The 24,743-nt window shown below is 44.4% G+C and overlaps 1 protein-coding gene across 2 annotated transcripts in view; it reads right to left on the bottom strand.

Annotated features, from left to right (window-relative positions):
- XYLT1 (xylosyltransferase 1) overlaps nt 1-24,743 on the bottom strand; it is a 175,932-nt gene that overhangs the window by 59,827 nt on the left and 91,362 nt on the right. For both annotated transcript variants that reach the window (XM_035130694.2, XM_035130697.2), the window contains one exon: nt 16,777-17,308. In XM_035130694.2, coding sequence (XP_034986585.2) covers nt 16,777-17,308 — 532 coding nt within the window. The remainder of the gene's footprint in view (nt 1-16,776; nt 17,309-24,743) is intronic.

Here is a 24,743-nt window from a genome sequence, read left to right as displayed (position 1 = left end):
CCACCCAGCCAAACAAACCAAAAAGAAACTTGACTACATTACAAGAAGTGGTTGTTTGATCATAAACTTTCAGTGATAGGGTTGCCAGACTCAATAGAGGACAGGACTTCTGTGCCTTCTGGAAACCTTAAAGAGAAACCAGCAGACCCTTTGCTTGGAAATTAAACAAAGGGTCTGCTGGTTTCTCTTTAAGGTTTCCAGACTCAAAAGAGAGCAGGGCAATTAAAGGCACAGAAGTCCTGTCCTCTATTGAGTCTGGCAACCCTATTCAGTGACCAAAATGCCACTGGAGTGGTCAAATCTGGCACCCAGATCCTATGATTTGACTTCTGTGTATTTATGGGCAACAATATCGCATCAATAACTAGGGATGGAGGAGAAATACATTTTAGTTTGTATGTGAAAGCACATCTACAATACCAGAGTCAAAATACAGCCATCCTTCAGAAGGCACACACATCTCTGAAGTTTGCAATGCAGTTCACCAGCCAGGTAAGGGTACAAAATGTGCTCAATAAATGCATATTTTAGTGAAAATAACATACAAAGATTTATTAGATTAGAGGAGATTGCTTTGTACACATAAAGGCATGTGTACACCAGGAGACAGTCACACTACAAAGTTGATGAATTTTCATGAGGATTTCTCTTTTTTTAAATCACAAACTGATGTGGAAATGTGGAGAGCTTTAAGCTTGGGGGAAAATAAGAAATGGAGAGAAACCGAAATTGAGGGGTTCTCCCACCCCTAGAGGCAGCATTTGCATGCCATCATGTCTGGGTGAGATTATGCTAGGAGAGTGTTCGATAGGGCTTATTCTTAGCATTTCATTTCCCAGCGCAGTGAGTCTTGGGATCAGCCTGAAAGTTTCCTGCAGTGAACAAAAGCGTGTTCCCGAATCTCTCACCCACCAACACCACTATGGGGGCCCCAATCTCTTCAAAAGATGCCCTCTTTTCTCCAGCAGTGACTGTCAGGTTAATTTCAGCCTGATGCTATACAAGGAAGCAAATCAATTCCTTTTAATGGAACAAGAAAAAAAGATCGATATAAAATTGCATTTTTCTTTCTAAATTGTTTAAAGAACAGGCAGATAATAATAGAGCTAAAACAATTGGTTGTTGAGAATCAGCAGGACTGCAATTACTCTTAACAGTTTTTTATTTATTAATATTTAGAAGCTGAGGTGTACGTTTGGGGATGACATTTAAATGATCAATAACCCCCTATGCAGTATTTACTCGCGCCACATACAATGATAGCAGCATGTGCTTGGTTGAGTAAGAAAAGATCTGTACTCCCTATTAGCTCAGTCAGTAGAGCATGAGACTCTTAATCTCAGGGCTGTGGGTTCGAGCCCGATGTTGGGCAAAAGATTCCTGCATTGCAGGGGATTGGACTAGATGATCCTCGTGGCCCCTTCCAACTCTGCAATTCTATGATTCCTGCCTTTTCTAAAGGCCTCAGTGGCCTTCCATAAACTTGCTATGTACTATACTTTGGAATGTTTTCAACCAGCGTGGTGCAGTGGTTAGAGTGTCAGACTCGGACCTGGGAGACCAGGGTTCAAATCCCCCCTCAGCCATTAAGCTCACTGGGTGACCTTGCGCCAGTCACTGCCTCTCAGCCTAACCTACCTCACAGGGTTGTTGAGGGAATTAAATGAGGAAGGGGAGAACCATGAATGCCACATTGAGCTCCTTTGATATCTGTGCTGAAAGTTAAGATGTCGAAATGGAAGTTGTTGAGTTTTGTGTTGCAATCAGGAGGCAAGCGGCTTAGCTATGTGCTGTCCCATAAAGTACAACCTAGCTGGTTCTGTCCATCTTCTTCCCCTTGGATTAGCAGAAATTCTGCAACAGGCTTGTGGGTTGGTTTTTTTTTTAAGGACCCCTGCCAGGGAGTGCTATAAACCCCTGTTGACATGCATGCTACATTACCCACACCTGCATGGAGCCTGAATTAGGCAACAGGGTGTCAGAAGTGGGACCGGACCTGCCTATTCAGGACAACATTCTATCCTTTACATTCAAAGACTCCAGAAGGGAGTGCAGAAGGTCTCAGGTTCAATGCATCTCCAGGTAGGGCTGGGAATGTCCACAGTCTGAAACCCCAAAGAGCTCCTGCCAGCCAGTGTGGACAACACTGAGCTAGATGGACCAAGAGGTCTGACTCGGTCTAAAGGCAAGCTTCCTATGCTCTAATATATAATGCATCCTAGAATGTTTCTACAGTACTTACTGACACATTATGCAGCTGCATTGTGTACGGTACATCACTTACCAAAGATAAATGGGTAGCAGGCATAGTTCCTTTTACGGATCCACACACTATTTATTTAGATTGTGCCTATAAATGATCATTATAGCTGAATTACTGGAACCACAGGGTAGGGCTAAATTCTGCAACCCTTTGTTATTTTTAATAGCACTTATTCACACAATTAGCATAATTGATTTCAACAGTACAACACAGGCGACAAAACAGCTACTCAGCTTGAGCAACAATTGCAGAAGCCACCTTACCATTATCACACCCTCCCACTCGCTTGCTTTCAATCGCTGTTTTCACCTCTTGGGCTGAATCTTTTTTCAGACTAGCCGATATTCTGCCTCTGGGGGATTTCTAGATGATCTCTTCTGCCACTGCACTACCAGTACTTCTGTCTTTTTTAAAAAAATGCTGTGGTTTTCTTATTCTTCCAGGATCCTTGCTTCCCCCACCCTCAAAGCATGATTTTAAATAAAACATCTTCTAGAGTCATGGATAAGAGCCAAGATATCTGCTAATCAAAGCAGAATATCTGAAAAGGGCAATATTTCATTATAAATATCACCTCTGCCCTTCCTTTGAAGTTTCCACAATCTCTCTCTCTCTATAAATGTAAACTGGGCATGTGGGTGTGTTTCCACTTTTCACCAAAACCGCTTGACCGATTGAGGTGAAATTTTGACACAACATCACATGCGAATGTCCGAAGGCTATAGGAAAGTTTGCTAAGACAGATGTGTCACCTATGCCAGGTAAAACCCCAAAACCCTGTGTTTCAGAACTCACAAATCATACGAAAGTGCATGCTGGGAGCACAGGAGAGGTTGCAAACCAGCACCCTCTAGTGACGGCTACACTGGTACTGCACCTAGAAAAGCTTCTCTCTCTCCACAGCATCTCGGCTCGGCTTTGCAGACTAGGCGGCTTTCCAGACTAGGCCGAGTGGAGGTGGGGACTTGCCTGGGTGCGGGATGGGGGGAGTAGGGGGAAGGATAGGTCATGGGTCGGAACAGGGGGGGCACAGGAATGTGCCTGTGTAAACATAACACGCGTAAAACAGGGGAACTCTGAAGGTGAGGGGAGTCTGAAGGGGGACTCTGAGCCTCCATTCAAGAGACTGAGCCACAGCAAAGCGTGGCAGAGCCAGCTAGTGCTTTATAAAATCTACATTTGCTACAAATTGTGATTGATGGGGTTGTATTTAATGCTAGGCCTACTCAAGGTTGACCCATTAAACTGATTGGAAATGTCTAAAAGCATTAATTTCAATGGGACTACTTTTGAGGAGGACTAGCAGTGGATATGATGCATGAAATGCTTATCAATTTCCATTGGTTACAGAGATAAACACCAGCACTTTGAATTGGGCATGGAAATGCAATTGGTCCAAATGTAGTGGCATCTGTTCGGCCTGTTTAGTTATGCACTTTGTGTGATTTTCCACAGCAAAAAAAGGGAAATGGCAGAAATCCAGTCAACTAATGTGGAAGGTGATGTGGCTAGCCCAATTCGTGAATCTCTGATTTATTTAATCTACATATTTGGGGGGCATGGAGAAAGTCTAAATCATGGGTAGGCAAACTAAGGCTCGGGGGCTGGATCTGGCCCAATCAACTTATCAATCAGCATGTTTTACATGAGTAGAATGTGTGCTTTTTATTGTAAATGCATCTCTGGGTTATTTTGGGGGCATAGGAATTCATTCACATTTTTTTCCAAAATATAGTCCAGCCCCCCAAAGGTCTGAGGGACAGTGGACCGGCCCACTGCTGAAAAAGTTTGCTGACCCCTGGTCTAAATCAAAGGATAGCTAATGTTGTACCTTCCAGTTGTTTTGGACCCAGTTCCCATCACCCCAGACAGGATGGCCAATGGTTAGGGATGATGACCCTCAGGACCCCTTCCAGCTCTACAATTCCATGATTCTATGGTCTCTAAATTAACCTCTTCAACCTCTTCAACAAGTATATGGAGTCTGATCAGTATGCCAGTCATTTTTGTGATTTGAATATTCTCCTGGCTACTATCCAGTCGCAAGCAAATTGCATTCTATATGGAACCAGAATGCCCTGGCAAAGTAGCTGTTTATGCAATTTTTTTCTTTTAAAAAAACCAAAACATCAAAACAAAATATAATTCTCTTCATTTAGGATTTCATAGTCATAAGCAATTGCTGAAATCATTTTTGTGTTTTACAAATCAGCGCCTAATAACCAGGACACTGGTATGCGACATGTACAAGCGAGATACAGCGATATGGAATCTAATTTACAAGGATAGCTATCTTGCCAGACCAATAATCTTAACAGCAAACTTGCTTTTTTGACATTTCTAATTATGAAGATGCTATCATCCCTCGGAGACAAATCACAATTATTTCCTTGCTTTGTTGGAGCATATGAGCCCGCCGTGTTTCCCCCCCTCTCCTCCATCGAGTCATATGCATAAACAAATAGCACTTAAAAGTAACAGTACATTCATTACTGTGGAATTAGAATGAATTCCCTATTAAAAATACCTATCACATCACTTAACAGCTAATTAGTTCATCATAATCAACACGATCACAGTGAATACTAAATGGTTATACAAGGATCATCTATTTGGTGGATGCAGAGCGGTGCTTTGTCGATGTACAGCCAGCCCTGTGAGGGTTCCTTGGCCACGAAATGCTCCAGCTCTGCTAAGAATAATGACACAATCTCTTGGGAAGGGCTGGTTATGTTGGCTTTCCCCCCTTTTTTTCAAGAACTGATGCCCCCTTCCAGGCAGTGTTGGCTAGCACCCATTGGTACTCTTCCCAATAGGTCTTGCCCCGATGAGGAAGTTGCAAGGACTGAAGGTCCTCACCTTCCCACTGCTCCCTAAGTCTCCTCCTCCCTCGGTTCCTTCCCCAGCGGCCTCAGTCTCATTTTTCTTGTCTCGCTTTGTTCCACCCTCTTCATACTTCTTCTGGGAGGAGAGCTGGTTGTAGTAAGAGGGGGAGACTCCTAGGCTTCTTCAGCAGCTTGCCTCATCTCTGCCTCTTGACCCACTTCAGCTTCTGCCTCTGCTTCTGGACTGCTCTCTGCCACAGCCCTGTCCTGCTCACTAAACCCTGTTGCCTCCTCAGCTTCCAACTCCACCTCCACACTGTCTGCTCCCTCTTCTCTCTCTGACCGCTCATCGTTGTCCCACCACCAATCCTCTGGCTCAGAGCCGGGTTCCCTTGCAGGTTCCTTAACTGGTGCTTCCCATCACTCCTTGCATCCAGCCAGTCCTTGACACAGAGCCACCACCTGACTGGCTATATAGAGAGGTCAGCAGGGCACTGCCCCTGTCGCCCTAGTGGACCAGCCTCCACTAGGAGGTATTTGTGACCTTCCAGATGCTTGTGGACTCCAATTCCCATCAGCTCCAATTAGCATGGCCAAAGGTCTGGGATGATGGGAGCTGTAGTCCAGCAACATCTGGAGGGCCACAGGTTCTGTACCTTTGCCCTACAGCTAATTATTAGGAGTCTCTATGTGTGCGCCTTCTTATAACAACCTATCCTGAGCTAAGGCCTCAATATCCCATAATTCTGATTTAGATTTCTGTATTGTCTAGGGCAGGCATCCCCAAACTTCGGCCCTCCAGATGTTTTGGATTTCAATTCCCATATTCCCCGACCACTGGTCCTGTTAGCTAGGGATCATGGGAGTTGTAGGCCAAAACATCTGGAGGGCCGCAGTTTGGGGATGCCTGGTCTAGGGTGTTTTGCAATAGCTTGTATACATAACAGCAACGATCATTGAAACAATCTGCCCAGTTTAAATGGGTGGTGGTGGGGTAAACACCTGAATAACTCTATATAAGGCATATATATTTATACTGCCTATATATTATAGATTTATACCAGGAACAGTTTAGGTTTATGGCCCCGGAGGGGAACGGTAGTCTGTATAAGTTGTAATCACTTTTATCATTTTACTATTTCACATCTCTGCATTGGTGTTTCAAGCTGCAAAGCAATTTTCACTTTCTGTTGGCCATTTTGCTCAAATAAATGTTTTTATACTGCGTGCTTCTTGCTAATTCCCTTACACTAGCTAAGGTAATATCGGCATTTACTGGTTATTTCCCCTGCAGTAATAAGCAAGGTAAGATTTCTAAGGTAACCGCAATGCTGTTCATCTTTATTATATTTTAAAGTGTTGTTGTTGTTGTTGTTGAGTCGTTTAGTCGTGTCCGACTCTTCGTGACCCCATGGACCATAGCACGCCAGGCACTCCTGTCTTGCACTGCCTCCCGTAGTTTGGTCAAACTCATGTTCGTAGCTTCGAGAACACTGTCCAACCATCTCGTCCTCTGTCGTCCCCTTCTCCTAGTGCCCTCAATCTTTCCCAACATCAGGGTCTTTTCCAAGGATTCTTCTCTTCTCATGAGGTGGCCAAAGTATTGGAGCCTCAGCTTCACGATCTGTCCTTCCAGTGAGCACCCAGGGTTGATTTCCTTCAGAATGGAGAGGTTTGATCTTCTTGCAGTCCATGGGACTCTCAAGAGTCTCTTCCAGCACCATAATTCAAAAGTGTTGGCGGTGCACAATTGTTTTCAGTAAAGATCTCCAAATGAGTAGTTCTGTTAGCACACGTAACGGATAAGCCTTCGCAAGTATGAGTTCAGAGATACCCAAGGAGATCTGGTGACACTCTGGTTCCTTCTTCTGAGGTACTGATGTGGGAGAGAATCTGCTTTGTGTGCAGAAGGTCCCTGGGTTCGATCCCCAGTTAGGGCTGGGAGGGGCTGCTTTCTGTATCCCTACAGAGACACGGCCAGTCAGTGTAGACAAAAGCCTCACTCCGTATAAGGCTTCCCATGTCCCAGTTGGATCGAGTTGTCTTTCCTAAACTCTGCACGATTTCCTCACCCTTCCAAATAGAAGGAACATAGAAAACTATGCCAACCCTTGCAGGAATGGATGCTCTGGCAGCCTGATTCAAATCTCTTCTCCTCTGCTTTGATCTCACATAATCCATTTTTAGGTTCTAATCCTTCAAAGCGCAGGTAACTGCGGGCAGTTAACCATGGCCTCTAAAGCGTCACAGATGAAATAAATTAACCGAAAAGGCAACAATATTGATGTAATATAACAAACGCCATGGATGTCGCCAAAAAAAGAAGGGAGAGAAGGGAGAGGATTTATCAAGGCAAAAGGCTCAAATTAGACTCAGGGAAATAATCTTTATTGATTCCATCTCCCATTTTGCTCTATTTCGGGCATATTAAAAGCCTGGTTGATCGATAACATAACTTCCCCTCCTTTTCTTTAGGACAATGAAACACGGACAGAAAAGAATCTTCACTTTCTCGCAGGGGGCAGCAGATCCAAAGGCAAACACGGCAAAGATAGGAAGCTGTTGTTTACTGAGTTCAGAGCATTGGCAGCATCAGAAGAACCCTGCCTGATCGGGCCCATCCAGCTCTGCATCCTGTTCTCACAGTGGCCAACCAGAGGCCCCAGTCGGAACCCCCAAAGCAAGAGCTGAGTGCAAGACTACTCCCACCCACTTGTGATTCCACACAACTGGCATTCAAAGGTATACTGCCCCCAACAGGAGAGGTGGAACACAGCAATTGTGGCCAGTAACCATCGATAGCTCTATCCCCCATTAGTCCACCCATTGACCAGTCTTGTCTAGGGATGGGGAACTGGATCTGGACGTTGGGCTGGATGCAGAATAGGCCCACCCTCCTCAGGTCACCTTTGCTAGGTGGGTGGGACTTCTCACCAGTCAATCACCTGGCACCAGGAGATTTGACTTCAAAGGAAGAATCAGGAGCTCACTCGAAGAGGGCACAGGACTCTTGCTTTCTTAGATGGGGGCCGTAGAAAAGGTGGAAGGCAGGGACCCTCAGTCCTGGCAACAGCTCCACAGAAGCAAGACCTACTGGGAAGGGTTTCTGAGACCACTACACCACATTGTATATTCATTTCCTTGAATAAAGTTTTAGCTTCGCTGACAACAGAGATCTGCATCTTTCCTCACTGACCTGTTTCCGACTCCAGCCCTGACACTCGTGAATAAGCAAGAGTCGTTGCTCTCCCTAGTGAGACTGTCAATCGGCTTTGCTTTGCTTCCCACTGTTGAAAAGGACTGTCTCGGTGAAATTTCAACCCCCCCCCAATCTACTAAATTGCACCATCCTGCTTGGACTGTTTGCGCCAACCACACTCTGTTGTTGTTGTTGTTGTTGTTGACAACCTTTCAGCTATTTTAACCTTGATTAGAGGGGTTTTTTTTTTTGAGGGTTTCTTTTGGCAGTTCCAAAAAACAACAGCAACGCAACCCACGACACACGCCGTGGATATCAATTGAGGATACCGCAAATAAATTTGACATCAAGAGCGGAGGGAGAAGAGTGGAAACGGGACCAATTTATTTCGGGTACATTGCTTGTCAGATGGAGAAATGAAACATAATTTATGGTGTGACATTTCCAACAGCAAATAGATTCTAGCATAAGCAATTAACACTGGTTCTGTTTGGCAAGCTTTGGGAGATTACTCATAGGGGGTGCGTGTGTGTGTGCTGAGTTACAATAGCACACACATAACAAAATAGAGCCTTTCTGTCTTCACCACCTTACATCCAAATCCCTGTAGCTTAAAGTTTATGATAAAAATATATTCCACGTATGTTAACCCTGTACTGACTCAGGACAAGCGCCTGTTGCTAAGGTGGGGGTGTAACAATAGTCTGTTGCTAAGAAGGTGGGCAGGAACCAAAAGGTCTGCACCAACTCCATGGGAAAATCCTCTCCCCATGACATTCCCACTAAGGGGGGGGGATTTTGGAGGAGCCTTTCCTTCTTAAAGAAGACAGAAACTTGCCTCATACTATATCAGACTATTTGTCCATCCGTTTTGTCTACACTGGCCGGTTCTCCAGGGACTAGGGGCGGGGGAGAAGTTCAATTCAGATTGCATTTAAAGGTGATTCTACCTAATCTGCATTTCCCAAAACAACACAAGAAGCAAAACACAGCCATCTCTTGAAATTCACACTTCTCTCTGAATTTTGTAATGCCACTCTCCCGCCAAGCAAAGAGTATGAAAACACATATGGCCAGGGTACAGTGTCTGTAAAAAGGCATCTACTTGCAAATTAATTATATTAAGGAAAATTGCTTCGCAATACATCAAGCAAAATGCCATGTATATATATATATATATATATATATATATATATATATATATATATATATATATATATATATATATATTTGTATTTTAGGAGAAATTTGCACTAAAACGCTGATCAATTTTCATGAGGACTTACAGAAAAAACATAGTTGCAAACTGATGTGGAAATGTGGGGAACTGAACTTTAAGACTGGAAACATGAAGAACTGAGAGAGAAACCAAAACTGAGATCTACCCATCCATAGGGGCATCTCATACTCTCATATGTCCTGCCTAATTTGGCCCCGCTCTAACCACCTTCTTTGACCACTCCTGCCCTAACCGTGGCAAGGGTCTCTTATATCTAAACACATCCGTGAAAGCCCCCCCCCCCCTTTAATTTAAAGCCTTCCAGGGACAGAGGATTCCTGATATCCCCATGAGCTTACTGCGTTCCTGGAAATGCTCTGATAGTTAAGAAGCGTTTCCTAAAGTTTAAATGACTGAGAAGCCGTCAGGGTTGACGTGCACAATCTGGAGTACTTGGTGTAGCACTAAGAGAAAGTGGGGCTTAGCTATCGTGTGGGCATCTTCTGAAAAAGCCACCATGCCTGTTTCCATTTCTGTGAAATTCCACTGCGGTAAAGCAAGAGGCACTTGGAAGCAGCTGGGAGCCCGGCAGTTGGGTCCTGCTTGCCTGGTTGCAGTTAACTCTACAGCAGCTCCCAATCAACAGGATTAGATGATGCAAAAAAATGAAAAAAGAAAGGGGCTGAATAATCCTCTAACATTGCATAGTCGCTATATCTTTAATATGATCCCACTAATCCAATTAAGGCCCAAAGGAAACCACATCTCAAATGCCATGCTTCAATGTGATTTGCTCTCTATCTCCTAACCATTCATTAACAAGACATATTTTTAAACCAAGCTTTCCTGCCTTTCAAGCTGGTGCTTGTTGATCTGAAGTGAAGCAGGGCCCCCTCTCCCATCCTCGCTTCCCCTTCCTTTAAAAAAACAACCCAGTTCTCTCTGATTCTTCCCTGCCAAATATAGCTTCCTCCCAAGTTCACTTCTTTCCCTCTCCTTTCAAATTTGAACAGAGGTTGGATTCTTTAGTTGAGATTCCTACATGGCAGGGGGTTGGACTAGATGACTCTCAGGCCCCTTTCCACTAAAAAAAATCCTATGATTCTAAGTGTGGGATGGAAGGAGATGAAAGAAAAGTGCGGAAAGTCATTTTTTTGTGTGAACATTACTCCTACCCCATCCATGTGTGCGTGTGTGCGCGTGCACAAACTAAACTTCAGCAAAAATCCAGCTTCCCTTTGTGCATCCATTGCTTTTATTCATTAGGAAAGCACAGCAAGAAATCCTGCGCTAAAAAACAACCCACCCTTCTATTTTGGAAATAGCATTGCTCCAGGTAAGGAAAGTATTATTTTAAAAAATAATATAATATTTTTTTTGGGGGGGGGGAAATCTATCAGAACCCTATAAGTATTTAGCAATGCCATAATTACATTCCTCCAGTATGCAAACCCAAAGGAACATATGGCCCTTTTACAGCAGGCAGATTTCAGTGCAACTGTGAACCCGATGTGTGCTCCTTTTTAATTACACATGTGCCTGCTGAGGACATATGATTGAGTCTAGCAAAGCTAATTCACAACCAGCATGAGAGCAGGCATTAATATTAAATATTACACCCTGGCTGGTTCTCCGGACTATCAATTATCCCCAGAGATGGGGACAAAATGGAAATTGGCAGGAGTCGATTCCTGGGCCAATGGGAAGTGATGCTGACACAAGCATAGCGCATCTTGGAAATAAAAAGAAAGTGGCCAGGCTCCTGTCTGCATTTGTTTTACCCTACACCCTGATCCCCCCCAGCGTGGCACCCATGGGTGCTCTGACACCTGCAAACATTCAGGTTGGTGCCTCTCAAGACCTCCTGTCCCTCTAATTTTTAAATGGCTTTAGGGTGGGGCAGGTGCCTGTTTTTTTAATAGGGTACTGCCTCCCTTTTTGATATATGTTTAATTCATTTTAAGGTCTGTGAAGATGTTTTGTCTGGTTTTTTTGGGGGGTGTGTGTGTGCTTTTAAGGACTGCTGATTTTCCTTCTGTGAAATGGGTATTTTGTGGTCCTCACAATAGATTTCAAAATGTGTTGGGGACCCCAAAGTAGTAAAATGTTCCAGGGGCAATGCTTTGCCAGGGCTTGGCTTCCTTGGAGAGGAGAGGTCACAGAATCGTAGAATTGTAGAGTTGGAAAGGACTCCAAGAGTTATATAGTCCAATCCCCTGTGATGCAGGAATCACAGCTGAAGAATCCCTGGCAGATGACCACCCAACCTTGGTTTAGAAACTTCCAACCAAGGAGAGTCCACCAAGGAGCTCACTGCAGATTTAGAGCAATTACTTTCAAATATGCAAGCCGGGCATAGGCCAGGGGTAGGGAACTGCATCTCTCCAGATGTTATGAGACTGCAGCTCCTATCATCCCTTAACATTGGCTATGCTGAATGCGGTTGATGGGAGCTGGAGTCTAAGCAATACCAGGAAAGATTCTAGAGCAGATCATTAAGCAAACAGTCTGTGAGCACCTTGAAAGGAAAGCTGTGATCACTAAAAGTCAGCATGGGTTTCAGAAAAATAGGTCATGTCAGACTAATCTGATCTCATTTTTTGACAGAGTCACAAGCCTGGTAGATGAAGGGAACGCTGTGGATGTAGCCTATCTTGATTTCAGCAAAGCCTTTGACAAGGTGCCCCATTATATTATTGTAAAGAAGCTAGTAAAATGCAGGCTAGACAATGCTACCATTCAGTGGATTTGTATCTGGCTGACTGACCGAACCCAAAGGGTGCTCATCAATGGCTCCTCTTCATCTTGGAGAGAAGTGACTAGTGGGGTGCCACAGGGTTCTGTCTTGGGCCCAGTCTTATTCAACATCTTTATCAATGACTTGGATGATGGGCTTGAGGGCATCCTGATCAAGTTTGCAGATGACACCAAATTGGGAGGGGTGGCTAATACCCCAGAGGACAGGATCACACTTCAAAATGACCTTAACAGATTAGACAACTGGGCCAAAGCAAACAAGATGAATTTTAACAGGGAGAAATGTAAAGTACTACACTTGGGCAAAAAAATAAAAATAAAAATAAAAATGAAAGGCACAAATACAGGATGGGAGACACCTGGCTTGAGAGCAGTACATGTGAAAAGGATCCAGGAGTCTTGGTAGACCACAAACTTGACATGAGTCAACAGTGTGATGCAGCAGCTAAAAAAGCCAATGAAATTCTGGGCTGCATCAATAGGAGTATAGCATCTAGATCAAGGGAAGTAATAGTATCACTGTATTCTGCTCTGGTCAGACCTCACCTGGAGTACTGTGTCCAGTTCTGGGCACCACAGTTCAAGAAGGATACTGACAAGCTGGAACGTGTCCAGAGGAGGGCAACCAAAATGGTCAAAGGCCTGGAAACAATGCCTTATAAAGAACGGCTTAGGGAGCTGGGCATGTTTAGCCTGGAGAAAAGAAGGTTAAGGGGGGGATATGATAGCCATGTTCAAATATATTAAAGGATGCCATATAGAGGAGGGAGAAAGGTTGTTTTCTGCTGCTCCAGAGAATCGGACATGGAGCAATGGATTCAAACTACAAGAAAGAAGATTCCACCTAACATTAGGAAGAACTTCCTGACAGTAAGAGCAGTTCGACAGTGGAATTTGCTGCCAAGGAGTGTGGTGGAGTCTCCTTCTTTGGAGGTCTTTAAGCAGAGGCTTGACAGCCAGCTGTCAAGAATGCTTTGATGGTGTTTCCTGCTTGGCAGGGGGTTGGACTGGATGGCCCTTGTGGTCTCTTCCAACTCTATGATTCTATTAAATTGGAGGGCAATAGATTTTGCACCTCCAGCAACAACAGAGGCTAATTGCTTAAGCACTCTTATCAAATCAGCAGATCCATTGCCCCACATCAGATCCCCGGAGAGAGCTCTCCCAATATATTTTCAGCCTTCCTGGGAAACAGCTCAATTCTCTCTCCATATGTCTGTCTCCCAAATTTTAAACACAGCTTCTCTCATACACAGACTTCACACATCAACCCCAACCCATTGAGGAAGAAGGTGTTCCACTTTCCCCAAATGGCTTTTCACATTCCGGGGAAGATGGGGGAGGGGGAAATCACCCTCTAACAATTAGTGCCCTTAAAGAGACATCCATCCCTCATCTTCACCTAATTACCTGCAATTTTTTTCCAAACAAAGGATGTGGCCAGCACAAATTGGTCACTGACCACTAAGGGACATCAGACAGTCACTCTGGCCCATTAATTCCCTTTCATCCAAATCCAAGACTCATTCGAGGCAATCAGGTAAAAAGCAACATTATTCCAATGATAGTGACAATTCTGTCTCCCTTGCTCTTCGCAACAAGGCTGTTGTTTACTGGGGCACCAAGGGTGCCGAGAGTCCTTAGGAGGCCCCTATTCCCCTCACAAAGTTACAATTCTCAGAGTGGCTTGACAATCAAGCCCTCTTCACAGGGAACTCTGGGAATTGTAGTTCTGAGAGCAGAACAGAGGGTTTCCTAACAACTCAGCACTCTTAACAAACTACAGCTCCCAGAAGTCTTGGGTGGGATACTATGACTGTTTAAAGTGGTATCATATTTTGGGGAAGCTTTTAATGTTATCCTAGTTTCTGGAAGCTTTTAATGTTTGTTGTTGTTGTTGTTGTTGTTGTTGTTGTTACCATCTTTGCTGGAAGATAATAATAATAATAATAATAATAATAATAATAATAATAATAATAATAATGTATCATAGTGCTTTAAATGTATGGTGTGAATGTGGCCTAATTTTGCATATGTCTTTCCTGGTATCTGTGAGTGCAGCGTAAACAACTGCAAGCGCCCAGAATTTGAAACCCAGATTGATGCCCCAGTGGGTGTCAAGGGGAGAGTTTGCAAATGCCAGGGGTCGGGCAGCAAAACGCAGCACTTGCCCTGCCTTACCTTGTCCCTTATTTCCATGTTGTTCAACATGGATGGAAGTGAAGAAAGCTCAAAAAGGGCTACCCATTTTTTTTCTTTTCTTGGCAGCAGAAACATGTTATTAACCAACAAGCAGGCCTGCTGCACAGGGACATTTAAATGACAGTCATATCCCTTTAGAGGTTATTAAGAATCGTAATTGTGCATTTTCAAGATCCCAGCAATAACTGCTTTAGGACGGGTGTTCGAAATGCTGAACTAATGCTTGCTTGAAGCCTGAACTTCCAGCTATGTTGAAAGTGTATATTGAGTACTAGAATATGTTCTCCATTTGCATTTCATTCCATTTAATTGAAAAAAATACAGAGCAATCTATTTTTCCCTTCTGGGTAATTAAAAGAAAATAAGCTTAAAAAACAACAACCAGCAATTTCAGGTATGCAAAACTTGAGAGAGCATTTTACACCAGAAAGTAATTTATATGTGAACTTCCGAGTTCCAGAAGACGCTGTTCTTTAATCAATCAGCTGCTTCAACGAGGAATTTAATACTGGAGTGTATACGTTTAATAGCTCAGAATACAGATTTCGTGCCGAAAATTATGGAACTGCTGGGTTGTTGTTTTTTAATACGACATTGTTTGGGATTTGATTGACAGTCTCTTCAGGGACAACAGAATGCAGATGGGCATATGCACTGATCAAAACTCGCTCCAAAACTCTAGGTCTGAGGAGAAGGAACAGAAGGAGGGAATGCCATTTCACACAGTGTGTAGTTTGACATATGGCATTTCCTTCCTCACGATGAGGTAATGGCCACCAACCAACAGCAAACGAGAGATATTTATGGAGGTATTAGAATGTAAGGAGAGTGCAAGAAGGCCCTGGATCAGGCCAGTGGCCCTTCTAGTCCAGCCTCCTGTTCTCAAGGTGGCCAATCAGATGCCAGTGGGAAGCCCAGAAGCAGGACCCCCAGTGCAACAGCATTCTCACCTCCTGTGTTTTCAACAACTGGTATTCAGAAGCATTACTGCCTCTGAAGATGGAGGCAGAACACAGCCATATGGGCTAGTAGCCGCCAGAGATCTTCACCTCCACCAATTTGTCCACCCATTTTAAAGCCATCCAACATGGCGGCCTCCGGTGACAACAAATCCCACAGTTTAACTATGCCCTTTGTGAAGAAGTACCTTCTTTTGTCTGTCCTGAGGATAAGGCTGGCCATGGCTATTTGCTACCCACAAAGGCCCTGTGCTTCTGAAGACCAGTTGCTGGGGAACAATTGCTTGTTAGCCAGTGTCGGAAAAGGATGCTAGGCCAGATGGGCTGATCGAGCAGAGCTCTCCTCAACGTTTTTCTAGTCTAACCATCTGCCTATGTTACAGGTAGGTAGCCGTGTTGGTCTGACATAGTCAAAACAAATAAAATAAAATAAAATTCCTTCCAGTTGCACCTTAGAGACCAACTAAGTTTGTCATAGGTATGAGCTTTCGTGAGCATGCACACTTCTTCAGATACACTGAAACAGAAGTCACCAGACCCTTATGTATAGTCAGAGGGTGGGGAGGGGTATTACTCAGAAGGGTGGTGGGAATGGGTGATTGGCTGATAGGAGTGGTAAACCTGTTGACTGTTAACGACTGCAATTGGTCTTTGCAGGAAAAAGCAAGGGGTGAGATGGCTAAAGAAAGCTTTATCATGTATACGGTAATGAGATAAGAATCCAATGTCTTTATTCAGACCAGGTCTCTCCATGGTTTTAAGCTTGGTAATGAGTTGCAATTCAGCAACTTCTCTTTCCAGTCTGTTTCTGAAATTTTTCTGTAATAAGACAGCTACTTTGAGATCTTGTATAGACTGTCCCGGGAGACTGAAGTATTCTACTGCCTATGTGTTTGATTTCTGTGAGTAGAGGGGCTTGGTTGAAATGTGACTGAATCCAGCAATTCTGTCCCCAGATTACTAGCAAGCAAGATCGACAGTGTCCATCTTGAAGCAAGCAAGTAGAGCTGATGAAGAAGGCAGCCAAGCAGTAGAGTGAGCAATGTGTTAGCATGCACTGTCATTAGCATTCAAAGCCCTAAATGGTGGGAGCCCCAAATACCTGAAATACCACCTCCTTCCCTACAGACCCTCTCGGGTGCTAAGATCTGTGGAGGATGCCCTCTTGAAGCTCAGGTGGCGGCGGCTCGGGAGAGGGCGTTCTCTGTGGCGGCCCCTAAGTCGTGAAACTCCCTCCCCACACGTGACACTCAAGAGCACATTTTTAGGGCTCCCTGTATTTTTGCAATTTTATGCTATTTGAAAATAGGGAGTGGCAGCCACACCTCTCCTTTCCCCATGGGCCGACTTACCTTCCAGAGGGCAGAAACGAGTCACTTGCTCCGGCATCAGCTTCCCCTGCTTGTGCTGACAGTACACCTCGGCAACCTCCTGCCGACACTGCTTGGATTTGGCTCGGGAGAGCGCGGAGATGGCCTCCTTGCCCGAGATTTCGCATTTGGGGGGCTGCTCGTAGGCGAGTTCAGGAGAGCTGTTCCCATTCTTCTTCAGATGGTGCTGCCTGGCCTGGGATCTGTGGATGTCTTTCAGCTGGCTGCCGTTGATGCTGGTCTTTGGGACCGGGTGGCCATACTGCAGCACCTCGTTGGAGCTTTTCCCCAGGAGCGAGTTCTCCTTCACCTTCTCCTCCTGCTCCAGCTTCCTCCGCAAACGCTCCTTCTGCTTGCTCAGGGGCTTTTTCACCAGCTCCACCTGGTGCTTCTGCTTCTGTGTCCTGGGAGCAAAGTTGCTATTGTCTATATTTTCCAAGTCCTTGGGGACGGAGTTCTCGTTGTTGCTGTCCGTCCGCATTTTCTCCTTCGGTCGGTGGGAAAAGTAGCCGTCCTGCATAAGCAAAGGGGAAAAGCGATTATTGCTCTGATAATTCGGGGTGGTCACTGGCCTGTGGGGATCTGCAAGGTGCTTGACACTGAATCAGACTGTTGGCCCATTTTCACATCTGCACCAGACCTTGAAAGCACATTCAATGCACATTTAATAGCTCCTTCCAAAGAATCATGGGAACATGAATCATTGTTTGTGAAGGGTGCTGGGAAATGTAGCAATGTGGAACATCTGGAGGGCACCATGCTAATGACTCCTGGAATATGGAACTGGCATCATTTCTCCTCTGTCTCTTCCATTCTGTTTTTTTTAAAAAAATCTCTTTTAAAATGGATTTTCTTGAGCTATATAAGCTCTTTAAAGTTCCTGTTGATATATGAAGCTGCATGGAAGTTAGAACTGTGTAGAACACAGCAGGGAAGATGATGAGGACCAAACTAGAATTAGTTAGCTCTGACAAGGCTATGGGTTTGCCACTCTTGCCTTACTGGCATTGGGAGGCTAGTCCCTACCAACTTCTGCCTGCCTGCCTGCCTGCCTGCCTTCCTTCCTTCCTTCCTGGTCTTCCAATTGGAGAGATGGCTTCGATCCCATCCATTTTATGGTTCTGTTCCACTGTGCTGTTCACTACATTATTTTAAAATGTGTTTTTGTTGTGATGCTTTATGACTAGGATGTGTTTTTTGTGTGTGGGTGAGGGTTTTTTTTTTTACATGGAGAGCTGCTTTGGCTCCCTTTGGGTCAAAATGCAGCCTAGAACGATTGATATAAATAATAAGTAAAATGAATTCCGCTCTGGGGCACAGAGCCATTCAGCACAGCCGAATTCAGAGGAAGCATTCTGCATGTTTGCCGCCCTACATTCAAACTCTTTGCTCTCGGTAGTTTTGGGTCATTATCGCTTTGAAAAGAAAACATAATTCAAGCAGAGCAAGACAAATGTAAAAAATGTAAAGCTTATTAACATTATACCCAGAACTTCTCTACTGAAATGTCGCTCCCACTGCTGTGACAGACTAAGTATTATTCATTTGCATGATTTGTTGTCCTGTTTTCTTTATCCTCAAGCAATTGCTACAAATTGGGGTTACTTATGCTAATTGAACATGGCGGCTTCTTTCGTTTTAATGAGATTATTGGGATGTTCTTGCGTTTTGTGGGGGCTGGGATCCCCCCCAGCCCCTCACGGACGAGAACCACAGAATCTATTTTGTAATGATACAATTAATATTAATATTAGTCACTGTGCATGCGCAGTTGTTCATATGTTTTGGAAAGGAATGGCAGAAACACAGTAGTGTTTTACGATGCCTTGCCAATGTCCTCAGCCTGATTTCTTTGCGGTTATGACATGGGTTGGGTATAGATAACATATACAGAAATTATACATACGTTGCTCAAAAAAACACACCTGCATGTATGAAAACTGAAGGAAAAAACTTGAATGATTTAATGCAGGGGTAGCCAATAAGGTATCATCTAGTTGTTGCTGGACTTCCACACCAATCGTCCTTGACCATGGGGTTGGGAGTCCAGTTGTATCTGGAGAGCAGCCACATTGGCCAGCCCTGGTTTCGAGGGAACATTTCTAGACAAGTGGATAAAAATATCTTCCAAGAAAGTAGGAAGAGCCCTGCTGGATTAGGCCACAGGCCTATCTAGTCCAGCACCCTAAGTCTCTGATAGCTCAATTGGTTAGAGCGTGGCACTGATAGTGCCAAGGTTGCAGGTTCAATCCCCATATGGGACAGCTGCATATTCTTTTGTTGCAGAGGACTGGACTAGATGATCCTCAGGGTCCCTTCCAACTCTATGATCCTGTTCTCACAGCGGCCAACCAGATGTCTCTTGGTAAGTCTGCAAGCAGAATCTTAGCGCAAGAGCACTCTCCCCCATCCACTAGTTTCCGACAACTGCCATTCAAAGCCATTGCGGCTAGTGGACATTGATAGCCTTATCCTCCAAAAAAGAACACCAGGTTTTCAGAAAATTTAACGGTTGGTGCAAGGTGGCGATTTTTATCGGAACCGCAGGATGCTCCCCAAGTTGTGATCTCAACGGAAATCCTCCCTTCCACTTGTGACCAGCCTTTGAAAAAACACACATCGCTCTTATTGGTGCCTTTGTTCCCACTGGGACCATTCATTCCTTCCCTGCCTACCATATTTCATTTATTGATTTAGAAAATTTAGAGGCATGCGCATGCTTTCCAAGCAGTACAAACAAAACCATAGATCAAACGTGGCCGAAACCCACAAACCAATTAAAAACCATCACCATTAACAATGAAGATAAAAATTAATAGAACTTAGGAGACTAGTACACACGTGCCATGGCTGTGCCCTTTTGAGCTCCAACCTGGCTGTTTCCCAGGCTAATAAAAAAAGTGGACTGAGAACACTCCATGGTTAAAGCCCCGTTGAAAGTCTCTATTAATTTCCCTCCCGGCTCCCAGCTCTCAAGAACCAGCATCTGCTCATCGCTTGCTATCAGTTGCTTTCTCTAAACTGTTCCCGGTTACTCCAAAAGCAGATGTTCCTAACACACTTCACTGAGCTGAGTGAAAAAGCATTTAAAAAGCACGAGTGGAAAAATGGGAAACAAGGTGAACTTAAAAAATAAAATAAAAACAAAAAACAAAACCTGGAGATGTTTTAAAGCCTCTGCTCCTCCAAACAGCTGTTTGCCTTATGCTGAAAAGCCTGTTTCCCATGCCATTTGTAGGGCGGAAACACTGCGAGCAGGTGGCCAATGTGTTAACATGGCTAAGCTGAGCCATGAAGGTCAAGAGCTGGCATTTGGCCCGGTTCCATTTCTCAGCTCAACATTGCCCCCCTCCCCCCCAAATCCCCCATAACCCCCATAACCCTTTGCTCTCTATAACTGCCTCAAGCTCCTTCAAGAAGAAGAGGGATAAAATTTGACAATATAAACAGGCTGAGGCTTTTTCTTATCATTATTGTTAGGGTCAACGTGCATTAGGCTTTGCAGGAGGGGTGGGAAGCCTTATGCTTTGGGGTGGGGGCAAATACAGTGCTCAGGACTCCCCCCCCCAGGCCACCCCACTCCTCAGACACTTCCTTCTCAGACACTTCCTTCTCTTCCAGACAACACGCGTCACTAGGTCTGTGGTGCAGCTGCTTTGGGAATACTGTGTTCTGGTTGCCTCACCTATGGTAAGAGTTGGAAAAGGTTCAGATAAGCACAACTAGAATGATCAAAGGGATCAGGGCCGGATTTAGGTTTGGTGAGGCCCTAAGCTACTGGAGGTAATGGGGCCCTTTATATGTCCAGCTGTCCTTTGTCAACAACAAATTGTGGCTGTTTTTTGTCTTGAATATATGCTATATGATAATTTATGGACCTAATAGGTATCTAAAGCCATTTGCACGTGTTGCCATGCAACCAGTCCATGCAGAATGTAGACATCCTATATATAGAAATGAGCAAACCAGTGATATTTTGGGGAGCCGGCTAGCAGGCAGGGCCCATGACTTACATCATAGGAGCCTACACAACACAAAACACTGTTGCTGCATGTAGGTTTTATTTTATTTGTTTCTTTAATCTTATATTTTGGAAATGTACATCCCATTTTTTCCCCTTTACTTTTTTGGGGGCCCCCAAAAGAGTGAGGCCCTAAGCTATAGCTTGTTTAGCTTATATGTCAACCTGGCAGTGAAGGGGATGGAGTGACTGTCTTATAGGGAAAGGTTGCACTGTTTTGAACTTTTTAGTTTGGAGGAAAGGCGAGTCAAGGTGACAGAAGTTTTTAAAATTATGTGTGGCATGGAGAGAGCAGACAGAGTAAAGTATTCCTCCTCTCTCTCTCATAATACTAGAACTCGTGGGCATCCAATGAAGCTGAATGCTGGAAGATTCGGGACAGTACTTCTTCATGTAGTGCAGAGTTGAACTACGGAACTCGCTCCCACAGGAGGCAGTGATGGCCACTAATGTGGATGGCTTTAAAAGAGGAGTGGGCCAACTCATGGGGGAGAAGGCTATCAATGGCTACTGGCCAGGATGGCTCTGCTCTGTCTCCACAGGCAGAGACAAGCAATGCTTCTGAATACCAGTTGCTGTAAATGACAAGGAGGGGAGCGCGGTCTTACACTTGGGTCCTGCTCGAGGGTTTCCTGCGGCTACTGGTTGGCCACTGTGAGAAGAACCAATGGCCTGATCCAGCAGGGTTCTTCCTGCTTATTTTGCACCCTCTTCCAAGTGTTTTTGAGTGGCTGGTATGTGTCCTGGTTCTCTGATAATGCCTCTGCCTTGCCTGGGTGGTGGATGATAGAGCCCAGGGATGAGGGGGAGATGTAGTCCAGCAACACCTGGAAGGCACAGACCTCCCTGACCCTACTATAGTGGAGCCTCTCACACACTTTTGGCTGCAGTTGCAGTTGGGCTATGCCGGTTGGCAAAAGACATAAGGAAAGCAAATGTACATCAAACCCTTGTAGCTTAAGCATACGTTGGTTTCCTCCTCTGCCCTACCCACATCTCTCCTAGGCCGTCCCTTTCGGCGTTGAACTGGTCAGATCGGGAGCAGGGCCTTTTGTGCTGTGGCCCTGATATAAAGGAACAGATTACCAGGAGAGGTTTCCCCACGATACTTATAACAATCAGTGAAAAATGCATATAAACTTACAGGCTTGTTGCCTAGCTTGTTGTTCCCGGCTCCCTTTTTAAAGAAAGAAACTGTTAATAGCCAATTGGTTTAAATATTATTCTTTGTTATGTGGCAGATACCTTGAATTTCAGAAAGATGGCGCAAGGCTTGAAACGGGAGACAGACTCCGAGATAAACAAAAGATAACAGATCCAGGTGATCTCACAATTGTTTTGGATAGCATGACATTAAAAAAAACTCACACCCAACAACTCAGCCAGATCCATTTTATATTCCACCTGTTCTCTCAACATCCAGCTCTTTTCATTAAGGGGAAAAAAACAACAACAAACCTCTCTCAAAAAGCTGTTCCGCATTTGAGAGAGACGTTTTCTCCATTTCAGTCATGATGAAGAAAAAATAATGAACTTTATTGGAAGAAATAGCTCATAAGCAATGAGCCTCCTTGGAAATCTAGCCAGTTGGACAGATCTGGGCAAGAGCAAAGCCAAAGACAGCAGATGGGAGAAAGAACAGATGTTAATGCAGTTTGCTCTTTCCATATGCTTTCCTCCTTTAATTTTTTTTAAAATTAAATTGCACTTTAACAATTGTTGGTTTCTGAAAATTCAGAGGCTGCAGACATTAACTGAGGATTGCAATCAGACTCTTGTGTTGTTCCTTCTGCAGAGAAAAACATAAAACTGAAGAACTGCAGAATCAAGCCAGTGGTCCAAGAACGTAGCCCAGCATCCTGTTCTCAAGGTGGTCAACCAGATGCTCATGGAAAGCCCAGAAGAAGGACCTGTAGACCAGTGTTTCCCAACCTTGGGTCTCCAACTGCTTTTGGACTACAGTTCCCATCATTCCTGACCACTGGTCTTGCTAGCTAAGGATGATGGGAGTTGTAGTGCAAAAAACAGCTGGAGACCCAAGGTTGGGAAACACTGCTGTAGACAATAGCACCCTACCTGCTTATGATTCGCAGAAACTGGGTCCTGCTGGATCAGGCAAAAGGGCTTTCTAGTCCAGCATTCTTTTCTCCCCTCGGCCAACCAGATGCCCGTGGGAAACCCACAAGCAGAATCCGACCACAACAGCAACTCTCCCCACCTGCAGACATGCCGGCTGACCCTCAAACACTGGGAAAAAGTGATGGACAGCAGAATGCTCCGCATCTCACCAGTCCTGCTCAGGTGTGGACTGAGAATGCGAGGCAAGAGGGGCAGAGAGACACTTGCTAGCCCTGTCCACAGTGTCCTTGTTTCTGCCAGCAGGGAATTCAGACCACTGTGCATTTTTGAACATTTGAAGCACTTGTTTTTACCTGCTTTTTTTTTTACTGATAATTTTATTGTTTTCTTTCTTTTTGAGGTTTTATTACAACCAAGCAGTATGTAAATCTTGACAAATAAGCAATATTTTCTAACACATTGGAGTGTTATATACATATCTTTTATTTCCCTCTTGCAGTTTATAATTTCTAAGAAACAGTTAAGATTTATGTTTTAAAGCTTTTATTTTTTATGAGATACTCATCTCTCCTTTTCTCTTGTCAGCTTATCCATCAACTATAATAGGCCGTTATTTTCCTCAGTGTTCCAAAATAAGCAAAGGCAGCTTATAGCCTCTAAATGCATTACTAGTTATATATGTACAATTACTTCCCAAATGAATATATTCAGTCCATTAATCCTACCCTATAGGGCCATTTCCCTAGTTCCAATACATTAATTAACAGTACAATCCGATGCATGTCTACTTAGAAAGTACGTTTGAGTTGCATGGATACTGGGAATTCCCTGGAAACTGGCAATAGGATTGCAGCATTTCAGTGCAATCCCATGCACGCTTACTCAGAAGTAAATCTTACTGTGTTCAAAGGGACTTACTCCCAGGAAAGTGTGCACAGGAGGAATGCAACCTTAGTCTGATTCACCGCAGCTAATCAGTTCAATTTCTAGTTCCAATAAACTCACTACATTTTATTTATTGTCCAATTCTGATTCAATATAAATCCATATGGCTCCTTTAAATTCATTTCATTCCGAGCTCAATTTTAATTCAGTTTTCTAATAGCGACTGCAGGACTTCCAACACTTTTTAACATCCTGGTGTACAACCAATGTTAATTTCAATAAATTCAGTAAATCTAGTTCATTAAACCCAGCCAGTTCATTACATCTAATTCAACACAGATCGATAGAGCTCCTTTCAGTACATTTCATTCCAAAGTCAAAAATTGATTCAGTGTGCTAGGGGCATCCATTAAACTGCCTCACTCTTTGCAACTCTTAAAAGTTCAGTCTTCCTCTAGTCCAGCCTTCTCCAACCTGGTGCCCTCCAGGTATCTTGGATTGCAGCTTCCATGAGAACCAGCCAGGTTGGCAAAGACAGGTGGAAATTCTCTCCCCTCTTGGCTTCACCTATGCCTGAGCACATCAACGGTCCCTTTAGCCCAGCACAGTTTTCCACAGTGGCCAACCATATGAATGCTTGCCTCCCATCAACTGGTATCCCAAGATGCTTTGCCTCCAACCCAACAGCAGGGCTGGGGAAGTTGTGACTCTCCAGATGCAGATGGACTCCAATTCCCATCACCCACCCCCACCAGCATAGCCAATGGTCAGGGTTGATGAGGGTCGTAGTCTAGCAAGTTCTGGAAGACAACAGGTTCCCCCATTGCTGCCATGAACAGTGGTCCATACCCATCACGCCACTCATCCCACAAATGACGCTTCTAACAAAGCTGTCCAGGTGGGTTGAGCTACAACGCCTGGTCTAAGTGGGAATGCATGGTGAAGAAACTGCATGGTTTCATCA

Source organism: Zootoca vivipara, chromosome 14 (genome assembly GCF_963506605.1).
Source record: "Zootoca vivipara chromosome 14, rZooViv1.1, whole genome shotgun sequence".
NCBI lineage: Eukaryota > Metazoa > Chordata > Lepidosauria > Squamata > Lacertidae > Zootoca > Zootoca vivipara.
Note: the sequence above shows the minus strand (reverse complement) of the source record. Positions and strands in the feature narration are given on the sequence as shown.